At 42.5% G+C, this 19869-nt stretch overlaps 1 protein-coding gene across 1 annotated transcript in view; it reads left to right on the top strand.

Annotated features, from left to right (window-relative positions):
• The window catches only part of LOC138492142 (trichohyalin-like), a 782601-nt gene that overhangs the window by 186190 nt on the left and 576542 nt on the right, over positions 1-19869 (top strand). Inside the window, exon 6 of the mRNA XM_069619133.1 lies at positions 4731-4838. Within this exon, the coding sequence (XP_069475234.1) occupies positions 4731-4838 (108 nt within the window). The remainder of the gene's footprint in view (positions 1-4730; positions 4839-19869) is intronic.

Below are 19869 nucleotides of genomic sequence, written 5' to 3'. Positions count from 1 at the left end.
AATGCTATTTTTCATTCCAAAAGTAATGACAATGAAGTAAATTATCACAAAGTAATTTTTGTTGTAATAATTGTGAGGATCTTACAGATAGCGTCACTTCTCCATGGAGGGACGCCTTTCCCAATGAGGCCAGGGCGGTGCGGGCGCTACCCAGCAATCCCCCTGGGGGGGATGCATGGCAGAAGGATCTCATGGGGGGGAATGTCCCTCCCGGGGAAAGTGGTGTATTTGAATACCTGTAACAGTGAATCTTTGTTTAACTCCACTAAAGCTCACATTTCCCCTCTTGAGATAAGCCTGGCTGCTCAACATGCTACCAAAACGGTGTAGTTCAAGCTTATACCAAAGGTTGGGTTGCCTATACCTGTAGTCATAGTCGTTTGTAGTGTTCCCAGAGGGTGCTGCATTCAAACGTTGCCTAACACTGGTGGCAGGCAGTGAGGATATATTGTAGAGTTGTTACATTGAGAGTTTGCTTTACTTTTGTTCAACTTAAAATCTTTACGAGGCTAAGCTCCACTAGAAAAGCAATTGTAACATGCCAGATATGGATAACTTCAGACAGGAAGCCCTGATCATTTTGACAGTAGAGCAACTGAAAGAAATGTGTAAAGTCAGGAATCCCCCTGTTAAAGGAAAGAAAAATGAACGAATTGAAGATTGTTAAGTAGTGGAAGTCTGGGTAGTGGGCCTGTCACACCTACTATCCTAGGAAATGTGGAAAATGATGAAGATGATAATAGTTCAGATTCTAACTCTAATGTTGTTGAAGAGTCAGAAGAGTTAGAGGAGTCTCAGGAAGAGAGCCCCTCTTTACCTCAATAGGCCCTTATGGCTCAGCCTTTTGCCACAGGGACCCTGCCAGGTCTAGTACTGAGTCCAGAATGTGTCTCTCTTGAAAATATGAGACTTGAGTTAGAATTTTAAAAGTTACAAGTCCAAGCTGAAAACAAACATCAGGATCTCAAACTAAGGGAAATGGAATTACAACATGATCTTGAAATGAAGAAATGTTCTCTTGAAAATGTTTCTATCCCAGAGTCTTCTAGGTCTTCCAGCCCTAAGAGACCTTGCATGCCTAAAGAAGCAGTCAGTATGTATGAGGTGAAACTTGATATTTTGGATTGGTTGGGTGCTTTCGAATATAACTATGGGATTCAGGGTTTCACAAGGAATCAGTTGATTCCTGGGCTTTTATCTAGGCTCCCCCAGGTTGCAACCTATGCTGGAATGGAGGTGGGGGAACTTGAAAGATTGGAGTATGACAATGTGAAGCTAGCTTTGATAGCTAGATTTGGGAAAACTCCTTCCCAGTACCTTAAGAGGTTTAGGACCCTCAAAAAGACTAAGGTACCCCTTGGGCTACCTGGGTGTGTGAATGTGTGAAAAACTTACATGGTTGGGTTAAGGGTTACAGAGTGAACTCTTTTGAAGGAATGAGAAATCTGTTTTTATTTACTTTAAAGCACTCTGTATACTCTTGTCTAGTGTGCGCTCTAAAGTACATTAGCCTGATACATAATGATACTAATAATAGACCCTGAAGGCTGCATTAAACCATGGATTGGCCCTGAGATGTTCAGGATCCACCACATAATTTAGTGGCCCCCAAGATTTACCTGTATTGTTTTTCACCTGGCCATAATGGAGTTAAAAATATGATGTCTCATAGTTGTTTAAGAGCAGATCAGGTGTATACCTCTGATAAGCTGGTTCATGTACAAAGTAAACATATGCCACAAACTGCATAGGATCCAAAAGACCTATTAGCGCATCAACCGAGTCATCAGCTTACATGTTGGAATCCCCAAATGCAATTAATTTTAGTATTTTAGCAGAAGGTGGGTGATCACATTTGCAAGGTTCATGTAAACTTCCACCAACCCGTCCAAATGGTAAAGTAGAGAACCTCATTGTTACACAGCATTTGAGATTTATGCTTAAATTATCTATGCTTAGACAAGTTTTGTCAGCAACCTTGAGACCAGATGCAAATATCTCCACAACGCCTCCTCTTCCCTCACCTTGTCTTTCCAAACGCACCAAAGTACTTGTCAGGCACTATAGCATCCTGATACTGTTGGAAACTATTTCTTAGGTTTGTGGTATAGCTGTCTGGTGGAGAGTTTAGTTTAGTTTAGTTTATTCATTTATATTGCGTGCCAGACCCGAAGGTATGAGGGCGCAGGAGCAGTAAGGTTATTCTTAGCATGGTTGCATTGCTGTACAGTAATTTACAGTGTATGCATAGGTTAATACAGTTGCGATGGATACATATTTACATAGAAGCCTTGAATGCAAAGGCAAGTCAGTTATTGGTCGTTATTCTTTAGCCACTGAATGTAGTTACGTCTAAAGAAGGGGTAGGTTTGGGGTGTCCTTAGGGTGAGTGGTAGGGAGTTCCAGTGTTGGGCTGCTTTCACCTGGAAGCTGTTACCGCCCATTTTGGATCGGTTGAACCTGGGAACTGTAAGCAAATTAGTATTTGGAGTTCTGGTGGGCCTGTTAGGGGAGTATCTTTTTATTCTGTCAGCTAAGTAGGGGGGTGCTGCATTATTGAGGCATTTGTGTGTTAATGAGGCTACTTTGAGCCAGATTTTGTCGGTGGTGGTAAGCCTCCTGAGATCTCCTGATGTTGGAGATATGTGCTCTCTTGGGGATGCTAAGCGCTGCTCTGAGAGCATTATTTTGCAAGGTCTGGATTTTGTTAGTAATCTGTTGGCTCCAACATAAAGGGCGTTACAATAGTCAAGTTCTGATAAAACAAGGGCTCTGGCAAGGGTAATGCAATTCTGAGTGGATAGGAAAGGTTTGTCTGCTCTTATAAGCTTACATGTGTAGGCTGTGGAAGAGGCCATGGAGCTAACCTGTTTATGGAAGGAAAGTGCAGAGTCTAGGTAGATTCTTAGGGTTTTCACTACTTTTGCTACCTTGATGGGGTTGCCATCTATAGTGAAGCTCGAGTAGTTGTGGTCCAGTTTGTTTAGATTAGGGGTGGATTCGAGGATGATGAGTTCAGTCTTGTCATCATTCAGGCATAGACTATGGGAGGCCATCCATGCCTGGACGATGAGGTACACCCTGTTCACCAAGGCCAAATCCTTGTTGTAATCTCCCGTCAACAGGATGAGGATCTGGGTATCATCAGTGTAATTAGTGTAGGTGATACCCAGACCGTCAACATCATTAAACAGGGGCTTCGTGAACACGTTGTAAAGTGTAGGGGAGACACATGAACCCTGGTGGACCCCACATGTGATGCGGATGGGGTCAACAGAGGCTGAGGTGGAAAAGACACGCATGGATCTGTTGCTCAGAAATGACTCAATCCAACCGATGGCTTCTTGGGAGAAGTGTGCAGCCGAGTCTAGGTGGTTACAGAGAATTTTGTGATCCACTAGATCGAATGCTGCAGAGAGGTCTAGAAGAAGCAATAAAGCCGTTTTCCCATTATCTCTCAGAGTGTCGATTTGGGCCTTAAGGTCAATGAGAGCTGTCTCTGTCCCATATTGGGGTCTGAAGCCTGATTGCCGGTTTCCCAGGAGGTGGTTTTGCTCAAGATATTTTTGTATTTGTTGATAGGCTGTCTTATCTAATATTTTGAGCAAAAAGGGGACAGTGGTAATGGGTCTGTAATTAGTGGGTATCGTCGGGTCTAGGGAGGGTTTTTTGAGTAGAGGGAGGACCCAAGATTCTTTAAGGTTATTGGGGATGGTACTTGATGAGAAGGAGGCGTTAATAAGTTTGGTGATGAATGGTGAGAGGTCTCTAGCTGCGTCTTTGATGATTTGTGAGGGGCAAGGGTCGCCCTGACAGTTTGATGGTTTAAGGCTAAGGATGATTTTTTCCACTTCTAACGTAGAGACTTTGGAAAAGCTGAAGCGGGAGAGTGGGTTAGGTATCGGGTTCTGAGGCGTGGGGCGTGGAGTTGGGTGTGTGGGAGTATTAGTGAAGTTGGTAGAGTTAGTTAGGGAATCTTTCTTGTTGGAGATTTTGATTTGAAGGCCTGCTACTTTATTAGGCATTTTGGACACTGGTGCACCATTGTTTATCTTTCACACGTGTGTCTGGGACTAGGACAGGTGTTTCCAGTACTTTGATGATAGTGAACAGTTCCTTAGTACTGGATTTGGCTTGTGATATTCGGGTCAGGTCCTCCACGAGACGGCCCCCCAGCAGGGCGCGAAGGTCGGCTCCGAGGCGGGTGCGCGGCTCCCCCCGTTGCCACCCTCCAGCAGGTGCGGCCCAAAGAGTCCTCTCGCATTCCAGGGGGCACAGCACGCAAATTGCATGGTATTCAGCAGCATGATATAAAGATACTGGATGGTATTGCAAATGATCAATCAGTAGCTAATGATTGGTTATGTATCATAAAGTCCATGGGCCTAGATCCACATGACCAGTACTCAAGTTGGCTCTGGAGGTGGCTAACTATCCTGACCCTTTAAATGCAACTCATGTTGGAACTCCCTCCCCCTTTCTAGACTCAAGTGCCTTATCTCTTCATATATTCTAGGCCCCCCACCCCCTCGCTAAGTCCTGCAGAGCTCTGTATAGTTGAGCGAAAGGACTTCTGAGTATTCTCTAGTGAATTCAAAGCCTGATCAGACACAAACAGGAAAACAAATCCAGTCACACTGTACGGACTATAGGTAAAATTTTGTAAAATATAGATATTTACTTGATATAAAAACAGTTTGTCACTCACTTTTCCACTCTTGCCTCTAAAGGTGTTCCAGTGATTAACTTTGATGGTGTGGTTATCGACAGTGATCTTGACTCTGTGAGGACAGAAAAGGTGCGTGCCCACTTCCGAAAAGCCATGGGTGACAGAAAAGGTAAGTGAGCCTGGTCTATCAGCATAAACTGTTGCTATTGTGAATAAAAACCATGTGATAGAATACCTCTCTCTAGTGAAGACATTGAGTTTGATAATATGATCTATAATCAGCGCCAAGACCACATTCAATTTTTATGTACCCCATGAAAATGGTAAATATTAATATTAGTAAGGGTTCCGTAGGAGGAATAAATGACCTGCTGACATGTAAGGCTATGAGTTCTGATAACTTGGTGGAGTTATACTTGGAGCTTATAGCACAGCCATTTATGCTGTAAGAGAAGGGCTCGTTCACATTACCAATGTATACTTTCTTTCCCAATCTAACTAAATATAGTTCAACCAATTCAAGTGGAAGAGTGGAGGTGGGGTAAACATGGGATTGTATGGGTTTGAGAGTAGGAGTGTCTGCGCCTACCCAGCATGGCTGGGAGCAAACACGCTCGATCTTTCTCAGAATTTGATAGTCACATGCATAAAGATGTCTTACTTTGGCCTGTTAAAGGAGTCCTTGGAGCTGTTCACTTACTAAATGGGTTGTTTTGTTGTGCTATGTAGTGCAACATTTTGGAAACCTGGTTCTGTAGATTGGTGGCTAGGAGCAAATGAGGGTGGATTCCATGTCACTGCCTGCCTACATAGGTCATCACCATTTCAATGGTCTCTGCTTGCAAGAATTGCATAGCAGGGAATTGAGTCTGATGAATGTTCCACATTTAGGAAACAAAACTGCAGCTCTGAAGAACTATTACCCTCCTTTTTAATCTTTAACTTTTAATGTGATTTGTCCTGCAATCATTCAATTTGCTTGACTTTCATATGTACAGTATTACTGGACTATCTTAGCATTTCATCTTTTATGGTTCTCTTTTGTCTTTTTTCTTTCTATGCTGTTGAGGTGTTACATTTGTCAAATCGTCTTCTGCGCCAATTAATTGTGCACTTTAAAAGTGAAATAAAATAGAAAATACAGGTAATTACTACTATAACTGAAGATACATCCCTGTGCTGGCATTAAGGGTAGCTATACATGTATGAGAAAGGCCCATCACTGTAACAAATGTATAAAGGCGGAGGCATTTGGATAAGGGATCACCGATATCGATGATAGATGATTCAGTTTGAGGCACCTAATGGTGGATAGTGTCTAAGTAGTGGAAGCTGGGAAAAGGCTACTGTATGGAAACAAGGGAATAACAGAAAAGGATTCTAAGAAGGTTCTTTGAACATGTATATGTTAATTAGAATATGTTCTCTTTATTGCCCATTCAAAGCACCTCATTAGACATTCATGTAATGTGTATCAAATAATAAATATAATGACTCCCTCATTTCAGATCTAAAACCACATTAGATATGTGCACAGTACCCCGAAAGAAATGTCCAAGACCCAGTCTTTTTATAATCGATTATCATCTGAGATACTCTCTGTGATCGCTTAGATAGCGAAACACCATGAAGGGTGAACTAGGGTAGGCCTCTACAAACCTCCTGCTTCCTAAGCGGGAGAAGGTTCACTCAGTTGAATTGTCCACTCATACTCTGGTTCACACTCCAATGCCCAATTGGTCTTGCATCGAGAACTGTACACATTGATTTGGCAATAGTTAAATGAATCATTTCTTCTTCAGCATTGGTTTCGTCAATATAAAATAATGTCAGTCTTGGTTTCATTTAAGACTTCTACTATTTTAACAAAAGTAATTTCTGTGCATTTACTGTGAAAATGGAAATATATAGGGCATCATTTTTACATGTGTCCTTATTTTACATCTCTTGCACAAAGATTGCATTAATATCAGACAAATAGCTCATATTTTCTCACATGAACTTCTCTTATCCATTGTTCCCCATTCATCTTTTGTTTTATTGTCCCAAATGGACCGGACCCACCTTCACCCTATATCCTTATTGTTAAGATATATTTTCAGAATCAGCCATGTGGACAGATTCTGAGAAACCACCCCATTCTGGTGAACAGTGGAAGACACTAATGTATAACCAACTCTATCTGGGTAGTGTGGCTGAGCAGCAAGGTTTAGACTTCGGAGTGGTGAAGGGTTCAGTTAAGCACACTGAGCACTCTTAATAATTCAAGTTGGGCAGAATGTATAAAAATACAATTATTTATTTAGGCCTTGAACAACTCTTAAATAAAAATAAACCAGTCTCACAGTAAAACCACCCACTGTTATATTCACCATCACGTTTACGGTGCTCCACCTAGAGATCAATAACGCTTCACTTTTTTACAGTTAACACAATCTTAGCAACTGCAGAGAAGGAGATCCGGTGAATAAAGAACCAGGTAAGTAAGAACCACATTAGAGCACTAATATGTACGAGAAAGGAATGTAACCCCCCCCCCATACACACCCTTTGTAAAAATAAGGCACTACACTTTAAAAGTCATTTTCTAAGGTGAAAAGAAGGGGTCTACTGCCCTGAGAGTCACAAGTCTCAATACAACTCTTTTCAGAAGGCTATGAGTCGTTAAAGGAGTCTGAACACCTGCTGGCATATCCAGCAGGCCGTTTTAAGTGTCTCAAAGTAGCTGAACAATTAAAGTAAAGTTTTTGGGATACCCCCTGCCAATCCAACCACTTTAGGTAAATCCCAATGGAGGATCCTTGACCAGAACTCCACTGATCATGGTAGCGCAAGGACTTTACACCAAATGATCCATGTGAAGGTAGGGGTGTATGAACAGGTATGTTTACTCACTCCTTGTACCATGATTCACTCATGGAAATCGCTGGGCTCTGTGGGACAAATGAAGGTGTCTTACCCGCTAGTCCCCGCGGATCTCTTTCTCAGGTGGCCAGGGTACAGCCATCGTCTTTGGATCCAGATCCTGTGGGTGGAACAGTGCGGGAGGATCACTTGAGTGAGGGGTCCTCAGGGAGTGGGACATTGGATGGTGTAACACCTTTATCCCATCTTATCGAATGGGATATTCAGAAACTCAATCCCCAGCCCCCTTTTCCTGCAGAAACACTTTCTCACGGACAGCCTGCTCTTGGAGAAAACCGACTCCCATGCAAGCCGTGTACATGACATGTCCCAATTCTATGATCAGGCTAGATCAGGCAATTATCGACAATCACTCACACCTGACTTCTATTACACTTCACCACACAGATCAAAGGCGGAGCGCAAGAGCACACTCTGGGCGAGTCAAAACACACGAAGGTACAGCATTTTCAGGTTGGCAGTTGAACAAAGGGAGAAAGATGGCCAGGCACGAGAAGTTTGTGAGAGGGACAACACTTTCGACCTTGTTGCCAGGAAGCCGTTACTTTCAAGAAACCTTCAAGGCAGAAAAGAGATACAAGCAGTTCCTCACAGGTGTTCAGAAGAGCAGTTTCCGTGCCTCTGGGTGCTCAGAATCCATATTTCTGGTTATGGAGGCAACCAACAAGTTCAGTGTGCTGGCTGGGTCAGTTTAGGGAAGACCAACTTCTCCAAGAGTTTCCCATGGAAGGGGGTGATAGATATGGGGCGGTAGTTGGCTGGGCAAGACTGGACTGCAGAAGGTTTTTTCGGAGGGGGTGCACAAGGGAGTCCTTGAGGGAGGCAGTAATGTCTGATTAATAGTCTTAGGTGATGTCCCATTGGTTTGGGCAACACAGTCAAAGGGGAATGGAGTGGTAAAGTGATCAAACCAGATATAAAGGTTTGCTGTAATGGAGGGTTGGCAAGCTAGTGACCAGGAGGTCTAAAATGATTACTTGCTTGTGGGTTGGATCAGTGCTGTACTGGGGAGGTTCAATGTGTCATGGTATTGGTGGCAGCGTTGCATTATAGCCTAATAGACTGAGCCTCATTACGAGTTTGGTAGTATGTCGGCAGTAAATCTCCAGAGATACCACCAAACGGTATTACTGTTACCACCACTTTGTCCGGCGGAATTGCCGCCGGATTACAAGTGGTGGTAGGTTGTGTTCGTCCCCATTAACTGGAGTTCATATGGCCAATGGGGAGTTTGGTGGTACATCCACTGGTGGTAATTCCGCCAGCTGTAATACTTCTTTTAAAAAAAAGAAATTGTATTAATGCTTATGGCAAATATAATTAAGCCTTTTGCATACAAATCAAAATACACAAGATCATAAACAAATGACAAAACACTTTACATATAAAATCATCACCCAATAATAAAATCAACAAAGCACTTTCCTTATAAGGTCAAGAAATTCATATGCTACAGTATGTGTCTACTGGTTTCAATAGACTTGGGACACATACAACATAATCTTTCACGAGGAGTATTCTGCTACGTACCTCTGATTGAGCTGTTTTTGGGTGGTAAGGCAAAGGTTTTTCTTCTGCCTTACCTCCAATGCTGTAGTACGGTAGTGTCGTAATGTGGCTGCTTTTAGCCACACAGCCAAACTCGTAATGAGGCTGATATATCTTTTTGCCAATGGATAAATGGGATAGAATTAGGCACTTTGAGGTCGTCATCTGTGTCAAAAGTGAAGTGACCACCATCCCCTAAGTTTGCTACTGGAAACTGATAAGATCAATAACGCTAATGTAGGGATAGAGAAGATGGAGAGAGTTAGACATGCACCCCGTTTGAATCCTCGGCCATACAGGGAATTAATATTGGAAGGTAAGGAAATATATCCAGTATTTTCTGGAGGAAAATATTCCAGATAAGGCATTTTCTTCCAGAATATTGGAAGAATAGTGAAAAAGTTCCAATATATAGGAATTGTTGTTATGCAACCCAGGAAGTCTATAGACGCATAGCTCTATTATCTACAACTTCCAAGGTGTTTGGGAGAGTGATACATAATAAATTACTAGAATGGGCAGAGGAGAATGCCACTTGCAACACATAACTGGGGTTCAGACACGGTCTGGGTACTGCGATACAAGGGGCTAACCTGTATTTGATCTTATCTAAATATATGTTTGGCCTCAATATCCCTGTATGGATGGATGTCTTTACTTTGTCAGCATTAATTTCACCAGCACTTACTTTCTCACATTTACTACGCCAGACATTTACTTTGTCTTTGATCACTTCGCTAGACATTTACTTTATGATTGCTGGGGAAGACCCCTGCAGTCCCCCTTCTTTTCTACCCCATATTCCTCCCCCTGCTAACCCATGACCTTTATTCTATCACAAGCCACATCCATTGCCATATTCACAATGAGATGCAGTCCCTGGGCTTGAGGAAAAGTATAAGTCTTGCAGCCATATTCTGGATTAGTTGAAGAGGGCGGCGGGAAGACAGAGGCAGATTGAGGAAGAGGCTGTTGCAGTAGTCCAGCCTAGAGAGAACCAGAGCTCTGGAGACATTAAGCTTCTGGGGCAAAGTGAGGAAAGGAAGAATGCCCCTGAGTCGGTGGAGCTGAAAGTCGAACTTTTTGGCCTGGTCTGTAATATGCAGAGAGACAGAGAGAGAGAAGTCAAAGATGACCCCTAAGTTTTTAGCCTTAAAGGAGGGTGGGGAGAGGGACCCAAGGACTGTTGCAAGAGAGTGTGGGGGAAACTGGGAGCAGGTGTCCCCACGAGAAGGGTCTCTGTCTTGCTGGCATTAAGGTAGAGATCAATGAAATGTATGCCTCAAAAAACCTATGGGACATGTACCTGGTACCTCTAATTGAGAAGAAATCTCTTCTAAACTTCTAAAATATTCAATACTAATCAAGAAAATGTTACTTCATTTAAATCAAAATTTCAAGGAACAGAAGAAACACACTTCGTAAATATATTTTGCAGACAATTGTATTCATAGTTCATACAATGTTCTTGACAATCAAAATTAGAAAATTCATTAAACAAACTTATAACATTTTGCACGTCAAGATTTTCATCAAATAAGAGAGCAAAAAGTTCTTAGCAAAAAAACAATGTAATTCAGAAAAAATTCAGAAGAAATTCAGCAGAATTCGCTGAATTTATAGTTTTAAATATGAATTTCACAGAAAGAGTTTTATTTCCCCACACAATCACAATCACATGATGTTCATCCACTACGCGTTTCGGGGTTATCTTGACCCCTTCTTCAGGTGCTGATGTGATTTGTATTTCCTTGTATCCTAAAATAAATTTCACAGAAAACAAAGGTTTGTACTAGGTTTGTCTCTGTAGCATAGTGAACACCAATAGATCATCAATACATTTTGAGACACTCTATGTGTAAATTTCACTGACCTTGGAAGTATGCAGGGTCTATATAGTCATCTCTGACTATCGTGTCACTTCTGTGTTCTTGCCACTGGTTGGTAATTGATGGTAGACTGGTTATGTAACCCTCCTCAATGGTCTTGTCCCAAAGGTCTAGCAAAACAACTGTCAACTCAAAATCATATCAAATAAAACAAGTCAGATCAAAATCATTGTTCATACCCATCGGCTCAAGCGCATCTAGCCGCTCAATCCACTCAACCTCTTTTTGTCTCAGTAACTTGTGTATGTCACCACCTCTTTTAGAGCATTTTACTTGCTCCAAAATCACAAATTTCATCTGAGCTACTAAGTGCTTATATTTTCTGAAATGTTGTGCCACCAGAGAGTGGACTGAGCACAATCGGATGTTAGATTTGTGCTCAGTCCACCTCAATTTCACTTTCCTATTGTTAGACCTACCTAAAATAACCCCCATGGGCATTTGATTCCATAAACCACATTACTTGTATCACATGTGCTAGTGTCCCTTAAAGAAATCTTTTTGCCTGTATGAGGATGGCTAATACTAGAACCTTTAATCACATTGTGACAATGCTGACAATTGTTACAAGGCAAAGTGCCCCTGAATGTGTTAGAGCCGGTAATCGGTGTTTGATAGTCAGCTCGAACCACAAAATCTCTTATTGATTTGCTCTTTCTGTATGCAAAAATCGGTTCCCTTTCGAACAAGTGTGTTAACAAAGGATCCATTTTCAGCATTTGCCAATTTCTTTTAATTATTTTCTTGATTTTATAGCTCTGTTGAGAGTATGTTGTCACATAGACCATAGCTTCCGAATACTACTCCGGTGACCGCTCCAATGTGTTAGCTCTCGGAACCGCTGAGGCCTTAATTAAGGCAGCTTCTAATGTGGTTGTTGAATAACCTATTTTGGAAAATTTGTCTTTCAATTTGTTGCATTGAATCTCAACCTCCGGTGGCTCTGAAATCAGTCTACGATACTTTAAGAACTGGCTATAGGGTATACTTTGAATCGTTGGAGATGGGTGAAAGCTAGATGCCATCAATGTGCTGTTTCGGTCCGTGGGTTTGTTGTAAATGGTCATGTGTAGATGATTGTTTTTAATGTAAATTTCCATGTCCAAAAACAGGATCCGATTTTTGTTAGTCTGAGTTGTAAACTTAATTCTTGGTGCCAACTGATTCATGTACTCAAAGAATTGAAGGTGGCTTAGTTAAGGCAGAGATTGTTAGCAGAGCACCATGCCTGAATAGCAGTTGGGCAATCGGGTATGAGAAAGGAAGAAGAAGAGGTGGAGGATGGAAGCTTAAAGGAAAGTTGAGTGTCATCAGTATAACACAGTCAGTAAATTAGCTACCTCAGACCTTGACATGAGAAAAGGGATTAGTTCACAGTCCACCTACCGCCAATCCTACTGGTGCAGGGATAGCAAACTGTATACTGTCTGTATGCTCCAACTATGCCACGACAGCTGACGTACACCCTATTTTAAAGACCCCCCCAGAGAGTAGATGCTCCATCTAAGAAGAGTCTGTTTCCAAAATGCTGACATTGGTACTACTAAACACTAGATCCCTTGTGAAACACATGATTGGCGTCCGTGACTTTGTTCTTGAACGCAGTGTGGACATCATGTGTATCACTGAAACCTGGCTCACCGACGCACACGGCCCCACCATCGAACAGGTGACTCCTCCCAGTTACGTTTTCTTCGGGAAGCACCGGGAGGGGGGCTTAGGAGGTGTTGTGGCTGTTATATGTAAAAAGCGCTTGGAAATTACCAAGCTAAAATAGAATGTGCAGGTTGTGACCTATTGCATATTAAACTGCTTCCTGATTTCAACCACAGTATTAATCTAGTCTTGCTCTATCGCCCACCAAGTGAATCCTCGAAGTTCAACGAGGACCTTGTAGACGCTGTAGCCCCTTTGCTGACCGCTAACTCTGCCCTAGTGATACTGGGCGATTTGAACCTTTGGACAGGTCACACTAAAGGTAACAAAGCTCTTGACCTTGAGAAGTCCTTAAACAGTCATCTCAAAGCAATTCATAACTCTAAACCAACATATGTAAAAAGATATATCCTTGACTGGGTGGGAAGTGGAAATATCCTTCGCGACAACATAACTACCACACCAAGTATTTGATATTGCCTTTTAAGCAGGCGACGGGCCAGTTTGTCAGAGGATGAACTTGAGGCATGCCACTTCCACTCAGCAGCTTTGCACTTACATTTCATAGCCGCCAAGTCTGTGTTATGCCAAGAGTTGCATTTGGAGGCAGGCTTCATGCGGATCCTCATGGCAGGGGCAAGGATGTCCAGAGTGTTAGAGATGGAGGTTAGCCAGTGCAGTCGGTAGGAGAGTCAAAAGTAGTACATATATGCTGCTGTAACGGATTTGACAGCCACCTTTGATCATGTAGATAGAGAGCCAATTATGGGAACCCCTAAAATAAATGCATGTTCTGGCTGGCCTTTTCAATACCAAAATCTCGCTACATTCAGAGACCAGGCTTAGGGGTCGAGTTTAGGCGAGAGTGGGAAGTCAGCAATGAGATCAAGGGTAAAAAGGTTGTCTGCCACCGGTGTGTACTTGCGCCAACGCTGTTTAATCTGTACACCAACTCATTACGTGCTCATCTGCAGTGTCTCAGCTGACGTTCCACACATTGGCAAGAGGCAAAACCCCATACTTAGCTGTGCAGATAATGCTGTCCTCTTAGCCCACAGCCCAGCTGCATTAAATAAACTAGTGTTCGCATATGTATTGTACATGTCTAACAAGTGCTTTATAGTAAACATTAAGAATCAAATGTCCTGGTGATAAAAAGGAAAAGAATCAAACTCAATCCTGTCTACGTGAAACATGAGAGAATAGAAACGTACACAATATTTAAATGTTTGGGCCTACACTTTAATTCTGCCCTGTCATGGTGTTTTGATCTTCCCAAGTCTCAGTGCCCAGATAAATATTTTGCTTATTAGGTTTCCCAATGCATTTAACAAGACAGGAAGGCAGTTTGCTTTTTGGAACACAAGAATTCATCAACACTCCATGTAGATTATAAAACAGGTGCGTATCTGGCCTCTTTATGAACTCAAATCAATTTGTCTACTTCTTCCAGCCCAGCAATTTCTGTCTCATGTCTTTCCCTTTAATGTCATCAAGTATAGCCTTGTATTTTCACAGAGAGGTCTACTGCCAGTATAATTCCACAACTACTCGGCAGATGTAGCCACTGAATTCTACTGATTTGTAAACAACCCCCGGTTTTTCATGAGAGCCGCTTCTTCCGCAGTGCACAACAAACTCTGCCTGAACACAATACAAGAATTTTTCCATGGCTTCAGCAAATGCACACACTGTTCACTTTTGTTCCCAGTATGCATTTCACATACACTCCAAATTGCAATCAAAGAAATTACATTTTTTCAATGCATTACATCCCCACCCTTGGACATTTATTTCCATAGCTCAATGGCACTAAATTAGGTTTTTTAACTCTACAAAGCATCATAGCTAAGCTAAAAATACATTGCAAACAACAAAAAAAAGAAATCAAAATTATTAAAATAAGAGGAATGCAAGCAAGGGCATAACGTAGGGTTTCACCAATATTTGGGATCCATGCAAATGGCCAATCCCACCAATTCCGTTAATGATAAATAGTAACCTCATTTGTCAACTCTTTTGCACAGACTGGGAATTGTCACTCAAATTAAAGCAGCACATCCATTCAAACGCATTGCACCCTAAATTATGTTTTAATAAGAAGTAATCACTAGCGGCACTATTTTGTAAAAGTGCTTTACTCATAACTTTGCTATCTAAAAGCAATTCTTCTAAGGCTTCAGAAGTATGATTCAATCCTTTCACTACTAAACATGTTACAATCTGGATGTAGCCCTATAGATTCAAAAATTGCTCGCTTTACTCTAGGTAACGCTGGCTGCAAAGGAAACATGGTTAGTACTAAATGTGTACTGGCACATGGACCCTCGGCGCCGTTAAATATATTCCTCATTAAGGGCATGGCTACCGCCAAACTCGTAATGAGGCCATAGTCTTTGTTCAAACACAGTTCAGTTGGTTTCTTTATTCAACTCCAGTTGTTGACACATCGTATCACAAGTGTGACACTAACACAAGAAATACAATTTCAAAACCTTTATTCAATTTTCGGGCTTTGGAAAAACTCCTGCTTTGCCCTATAGCTAGGATGGGAGTAGACTCTATCATCAAATAATAAAGAAACAGTCCCTGTCAGTCTCTGTAAGATCAAAGATGTCCTATACTAACAAAACCTAATGCCTGCACTATCTCTTATACTAAAAGTGTGTAAAGAGGAATATGTATGCAAAGGAAAATCAATGTCATAACATAAAGAATCAATGTGGCTGAGTCAGCTCTCCTTCCCACGTTGGACAGCACAGAGTAAGGCGGTCCCCGTACACAGGATGACACACTCTGGCTCAGGTTCTCAAAACAAAGGTAGTTCAAAGCGTGGATTGAGGCCTGCTTGGCCTTCCACGTTAAAGTCACTTATTCCAGCTTTCAAACGTTCTTTCACAGTTCAACAAAAGTTCACGCAGGTCTCCCTTGGTCGGACTCAGACTTTTCAAAGCACAAGGATCACATAGGTCTCCCTTGGTCGGGCTCAGACCTCTCAAAGCAAAAGGTTCACGTAGGCTCCCTCGGTCGGGCTCAGACCTTCGATCACAGCACTTACAGGGGTTCACTTCCCCAAACTTCACATTCTTTAGGGGTTCCCTTCCCCTAATTTATCACACTTTCGGTCTCCCTCGATTGGACCTTTTCCTGATGTCGAAGACTTTCCAATGTGCGATATTTTGTATTAAATTATTATTTATTTTTTTACTTTAGACCTCCGCAGGACCACTTTGATTTTCCTTTTATCTCAAACTCTTGTGTTATTTGCCCCAGTGTCTTTTGGTCTGGGTAGTTCAGTATCACAAGCACAAAAGTTGAACATTCACCTTTTCTCCTGCCCTCTTGTTGAGGTTAATTTTGATCAGTATGCATTTTAGAGTTTGTTCACTTTGTCGCTTTATACCAACACATTTAACCTTTCACAGAGACTTTGGAGTGGGCTACTTCCTTTTGCCGGACCACTCTGCTACTCTGTATCACTGGCTTCACAGTTAGCTGCCATTTTAAGGTGCCCCAATGGTCTTTTTTCCTTTGCGTCTCATTCACACATATGCAGCCTTTAATTGTGAGATATACTGTTCTACCTCCAATCTTTCCTTAACACACACCAGCCTTTTATTTCGCTCGCCAACTCACCGGCTGTGTACAGTCATTTCTTGTCTTTGCGGTTTCATGAGTCAAGGTTAATACCACATGCTCGGCCTCGCCTCTCCAACTGCGCTGGCGTCCCTGAAACACTATGCAGTCTTTTTGTCTGGGATTTGGCCTTCACGTATCTTTCACAACTTTCCGGAGGCAACAACCTCCTACAGGGATCTCCTGGGTTTCTGTACCCTTTGCTCTCATCCCTCTGTTGGTCACTCTGCTCCAGTATGTTCGTCTTTGCCCTGGAAGTTCTGCGCCTTCTCGTGTTCCACCTTGCTCAGAGTGTGTCTCTCTATGTTCCACCTTTTATCTGTGTGGGGAGAACTAATGGGTATCAGATGTATGCAATTAAAGCAAGTGCCTGAGTTTGCCTGACCCGATTAGCGAGACATGTCAAATGAGAAGTGCAAGGGTTAGCCTCTTTACTCTGTTGCCCTCTTCCTCGGTCCAGTGTTTGTGTAGAAAAGGGGGAGACGTTGGGACGTTGGAGGATCTTAAAAATTTGGATGGGTTATCGGTATGGGAAAGGGGGGATTACTATGTCTCAACGTCGGTTGTCTCTCTTCCTGAAGACCCGTTGCACAGGTGATCCTCCCGCACTGGTCCACCCCCAGGAACTGGATCCAAAAGTGATGGCCGTGTCTTGGCCACCTGGAGGACAAGTCCCCCGAAGACTAGCAGGTGAGACACCCTTTGGTTTCTCACACTTACCAACCTCCTTTTGGCTGACAAGTCATCCAAAAGCAAATACCTCCTTTGGCAATATTATAGTTGGTCAGACCCTCCGAATAGTCCTCCTGAGCCGCTGCGTCCACAGATGAAATACAATAATCCGTAAACCAGGCATGCTCCGTTTGCTCCACTGTCAGATCTCCATGAGGTACTCCCCATTTCACTGGAGACTCATGTACTTCAGTCACTTCCTGTGGTATGTAATCTACTAGTGGTATATTAGCCACTTGCACATGTCATTTTGTAACTAAACCCTTTCCGGATTTGGCTCTATCTTGAATGTGCCATTTCCATTTGATGATACTAGCCTCTTGAGCGTGTCCTATTCTGTGTGTTTTAGGAGAGCTCACTACCCACTGCATGATTGGGGTCTCAAGTCTAATCAGTACATCACGACCCACAGTCAACTGTTCTGTATCAATACGAGCCCAATAACATGCTAGCAATTGCTTCTCAAATGGAGTGTACTTATCACCTGCCTCAGGTGATTTGCTACTCCAAAATCCCAAAGGGACTAGCTTATTGTCTTGCTTTTGCCACAGACTCCAGTTAGAATAATTCTCTTGTACAGATACAACTATTTCTCCTGGCTTCAAAGGCCACACATCAAGCACATGTTGCACTGTGTCCTTAGCCAAGTCAAATACTCTCTGTTGCCCTTCGCCCCATTCAAATTTATATTTCTTTCATGTCACTTTGTAAAGTGTTGCCAGGATTTGCCCTAAATGTGATATGTGCTGTCTCAAAACCCAAACAACCCTATGAACTGTTACTTGAATTTACCACCCCAGTGAACAAGAATCTTTTGCTTGGCTTTTAGTACCATCTCTCAATGGCCATTATGCCATTGAATTCCCAAATATATCAGAGTCTCAGCCGGCCCTTAAATCTTATTAGGGTTCATTTCCCAGCCTTCCTTATTTAATCCTTCAATGATTGCTTCCAATTGATTTTGCATGCTGCGCTCATCTTTGCCCTGAATCAGAATATCATCAATGTAATGTGAGATCTGTATGTCAGGTTTACATGGTATCTTGTCTGAGTGTTCTGGCACCAGCCGGTGACAGAGGGTGGGACTATGCAAGTACCCCATAGACAATCATGTGAAGGTGTACTGATGCCCACCCCAAGAAAATTAGAACTGCTCCAGGCACTCTTTGCCTATCTGCACTGTGAAAATGTATTTGCCAAATCTAACACAATGTACCAGGTTCCCTCAAACTTATGAATGTTTTCATTCAAGGTAACAGTATCTGGAACTGCAGGAATTAAAGAGGGAGTGGGGAGTGTTTATTTAACTCTCTATAGTCCACAGTCATCCTCCAGCTCACATCCCCCTTTTTAAGAGGCCAGATCGGATTGTTCCAAGCAATAGAGATTGCTTTCAATACTCCTGCCTCTACATATTCATTAATGGTGTCTGAAATGTCCTTGTGCCCCCCGGGAATGCAATATTGTTTTATTGACACACGCTTTGTTGCCAATGGCACGTGCACCTGGAGGGATTTTCAATTTGCCTACAATACCTGGTGTGAAAGTCAATGCATTTACTCCAAATTGATATGTTTTATGTCCTAACCCTAAAGTCAACCTTTACAAAATGTAATATCCAATCATTTACTCCGGTATCGGGACAATCAAACAATCAATACTTCATATATCTGTTTTTTCGAATTTCCAGTCCTCATTTCCACTCCTGTCTGTACTGCGGGTGTCTCTTTTCCACCCAGTCCAGTAATGGTGAAGTGTCTACCTTTAAATCTTGAAAGATTCCAATGAATCAATGAGGCCTCCGCCCCGGTGTCAATCAAAGCTCATACCTCTTGTGTATTTGCAGGTTTCCAAAATATCTGTACATCAACTTGAGGTCGCCTGTCAATTTTTATGAAAGCTGACACAACCGGGACTTGGACATAATCCTATTCATACTTTGAATGAGTCAACACAGGCTCAGCCTTTAGCATTGCACTCACTAGTTTCCTCTACTCCATGTATGTTGGCTGGTACTGAGAAGGAGTTCCCATAGATCATTCCCCCTGCTCTTTCTCAGGAGGTGCTGAAGGTGAAGTGTCCCCTTCCTGCTTAGACACCACCTATCTCTCGACTTGCTTATAGCGCTCTTTACCAGCAAGCCCTCTCTTTTTGTATAGTTCATACATTTCTCTGGTTTCAATACCATCTATTTCTTCTGTTGGCACACCATCTTTCAACAGTGCCAAAAACAGATCCTTTCTAGACACACAGGAATCTATGCTATCTTCTCTCCTGCCCTCTGTTCTCCTCTCACTGTGCCCCTCCCTCTCACAAGTCTTGTCTTCGCTTTTGTCCCATTTACCCAGATCTGACAATTGCTGTATGGTATCTACCTCCTCATCAGTGGGTTTGCCCATCATACCATCTAGCAACATCATGGTGACACTTTTATATGCTGGAGGGGCAGTTCTGATAACCATATTTCTGGTTAATATTGACAGAGGCACCACTCCCAGGTGCCCTAGTAGATCTAGATGCACTGCTTCTTTCATAACATGTTCCCTAATCTTTTGAATCGCTTCCTTCAAAGTATACCATCTTTTCTCGTCGAAGGGCCAATCAGTGGTAATTGGGTACTTTCTATTCTACAGCATGTGGTCTGACACAGATCCACATACTCATGAATATTCCCAGTCGTCAGGCTGGGAATCCTCTGTAAAAGAAAAACAGTTTCACTTTCACTTTAAAACTGTACTTCTCCTCTAAACCAATCACTGTCCTCTGGTTCATACTGCCCCATCCAATGATAGTCCTCTCCCTTGCCCCGCCTCT

The sequence above is a fragment of the Ambystoma mexicanum genome, chromosome 10 (genome assembly GCF_040938575.1).
Source record: "Ambystoma mexicanum isolate Mex_15411 chromosome 10, UKY_AmexF1_1, whole genome shotgun sequence".
NCBI lineage: Eukaryota > Metazoa > Chordata > Amphibia > Caudata > Ambystomatidae > Ambystoma > Ambystoma mexicanum.
The sequence above is the reverse complement of the archived record's forward strand: the minus strand, read 5'-3'. Positions and strand labels throughout refer to the sequence as shown.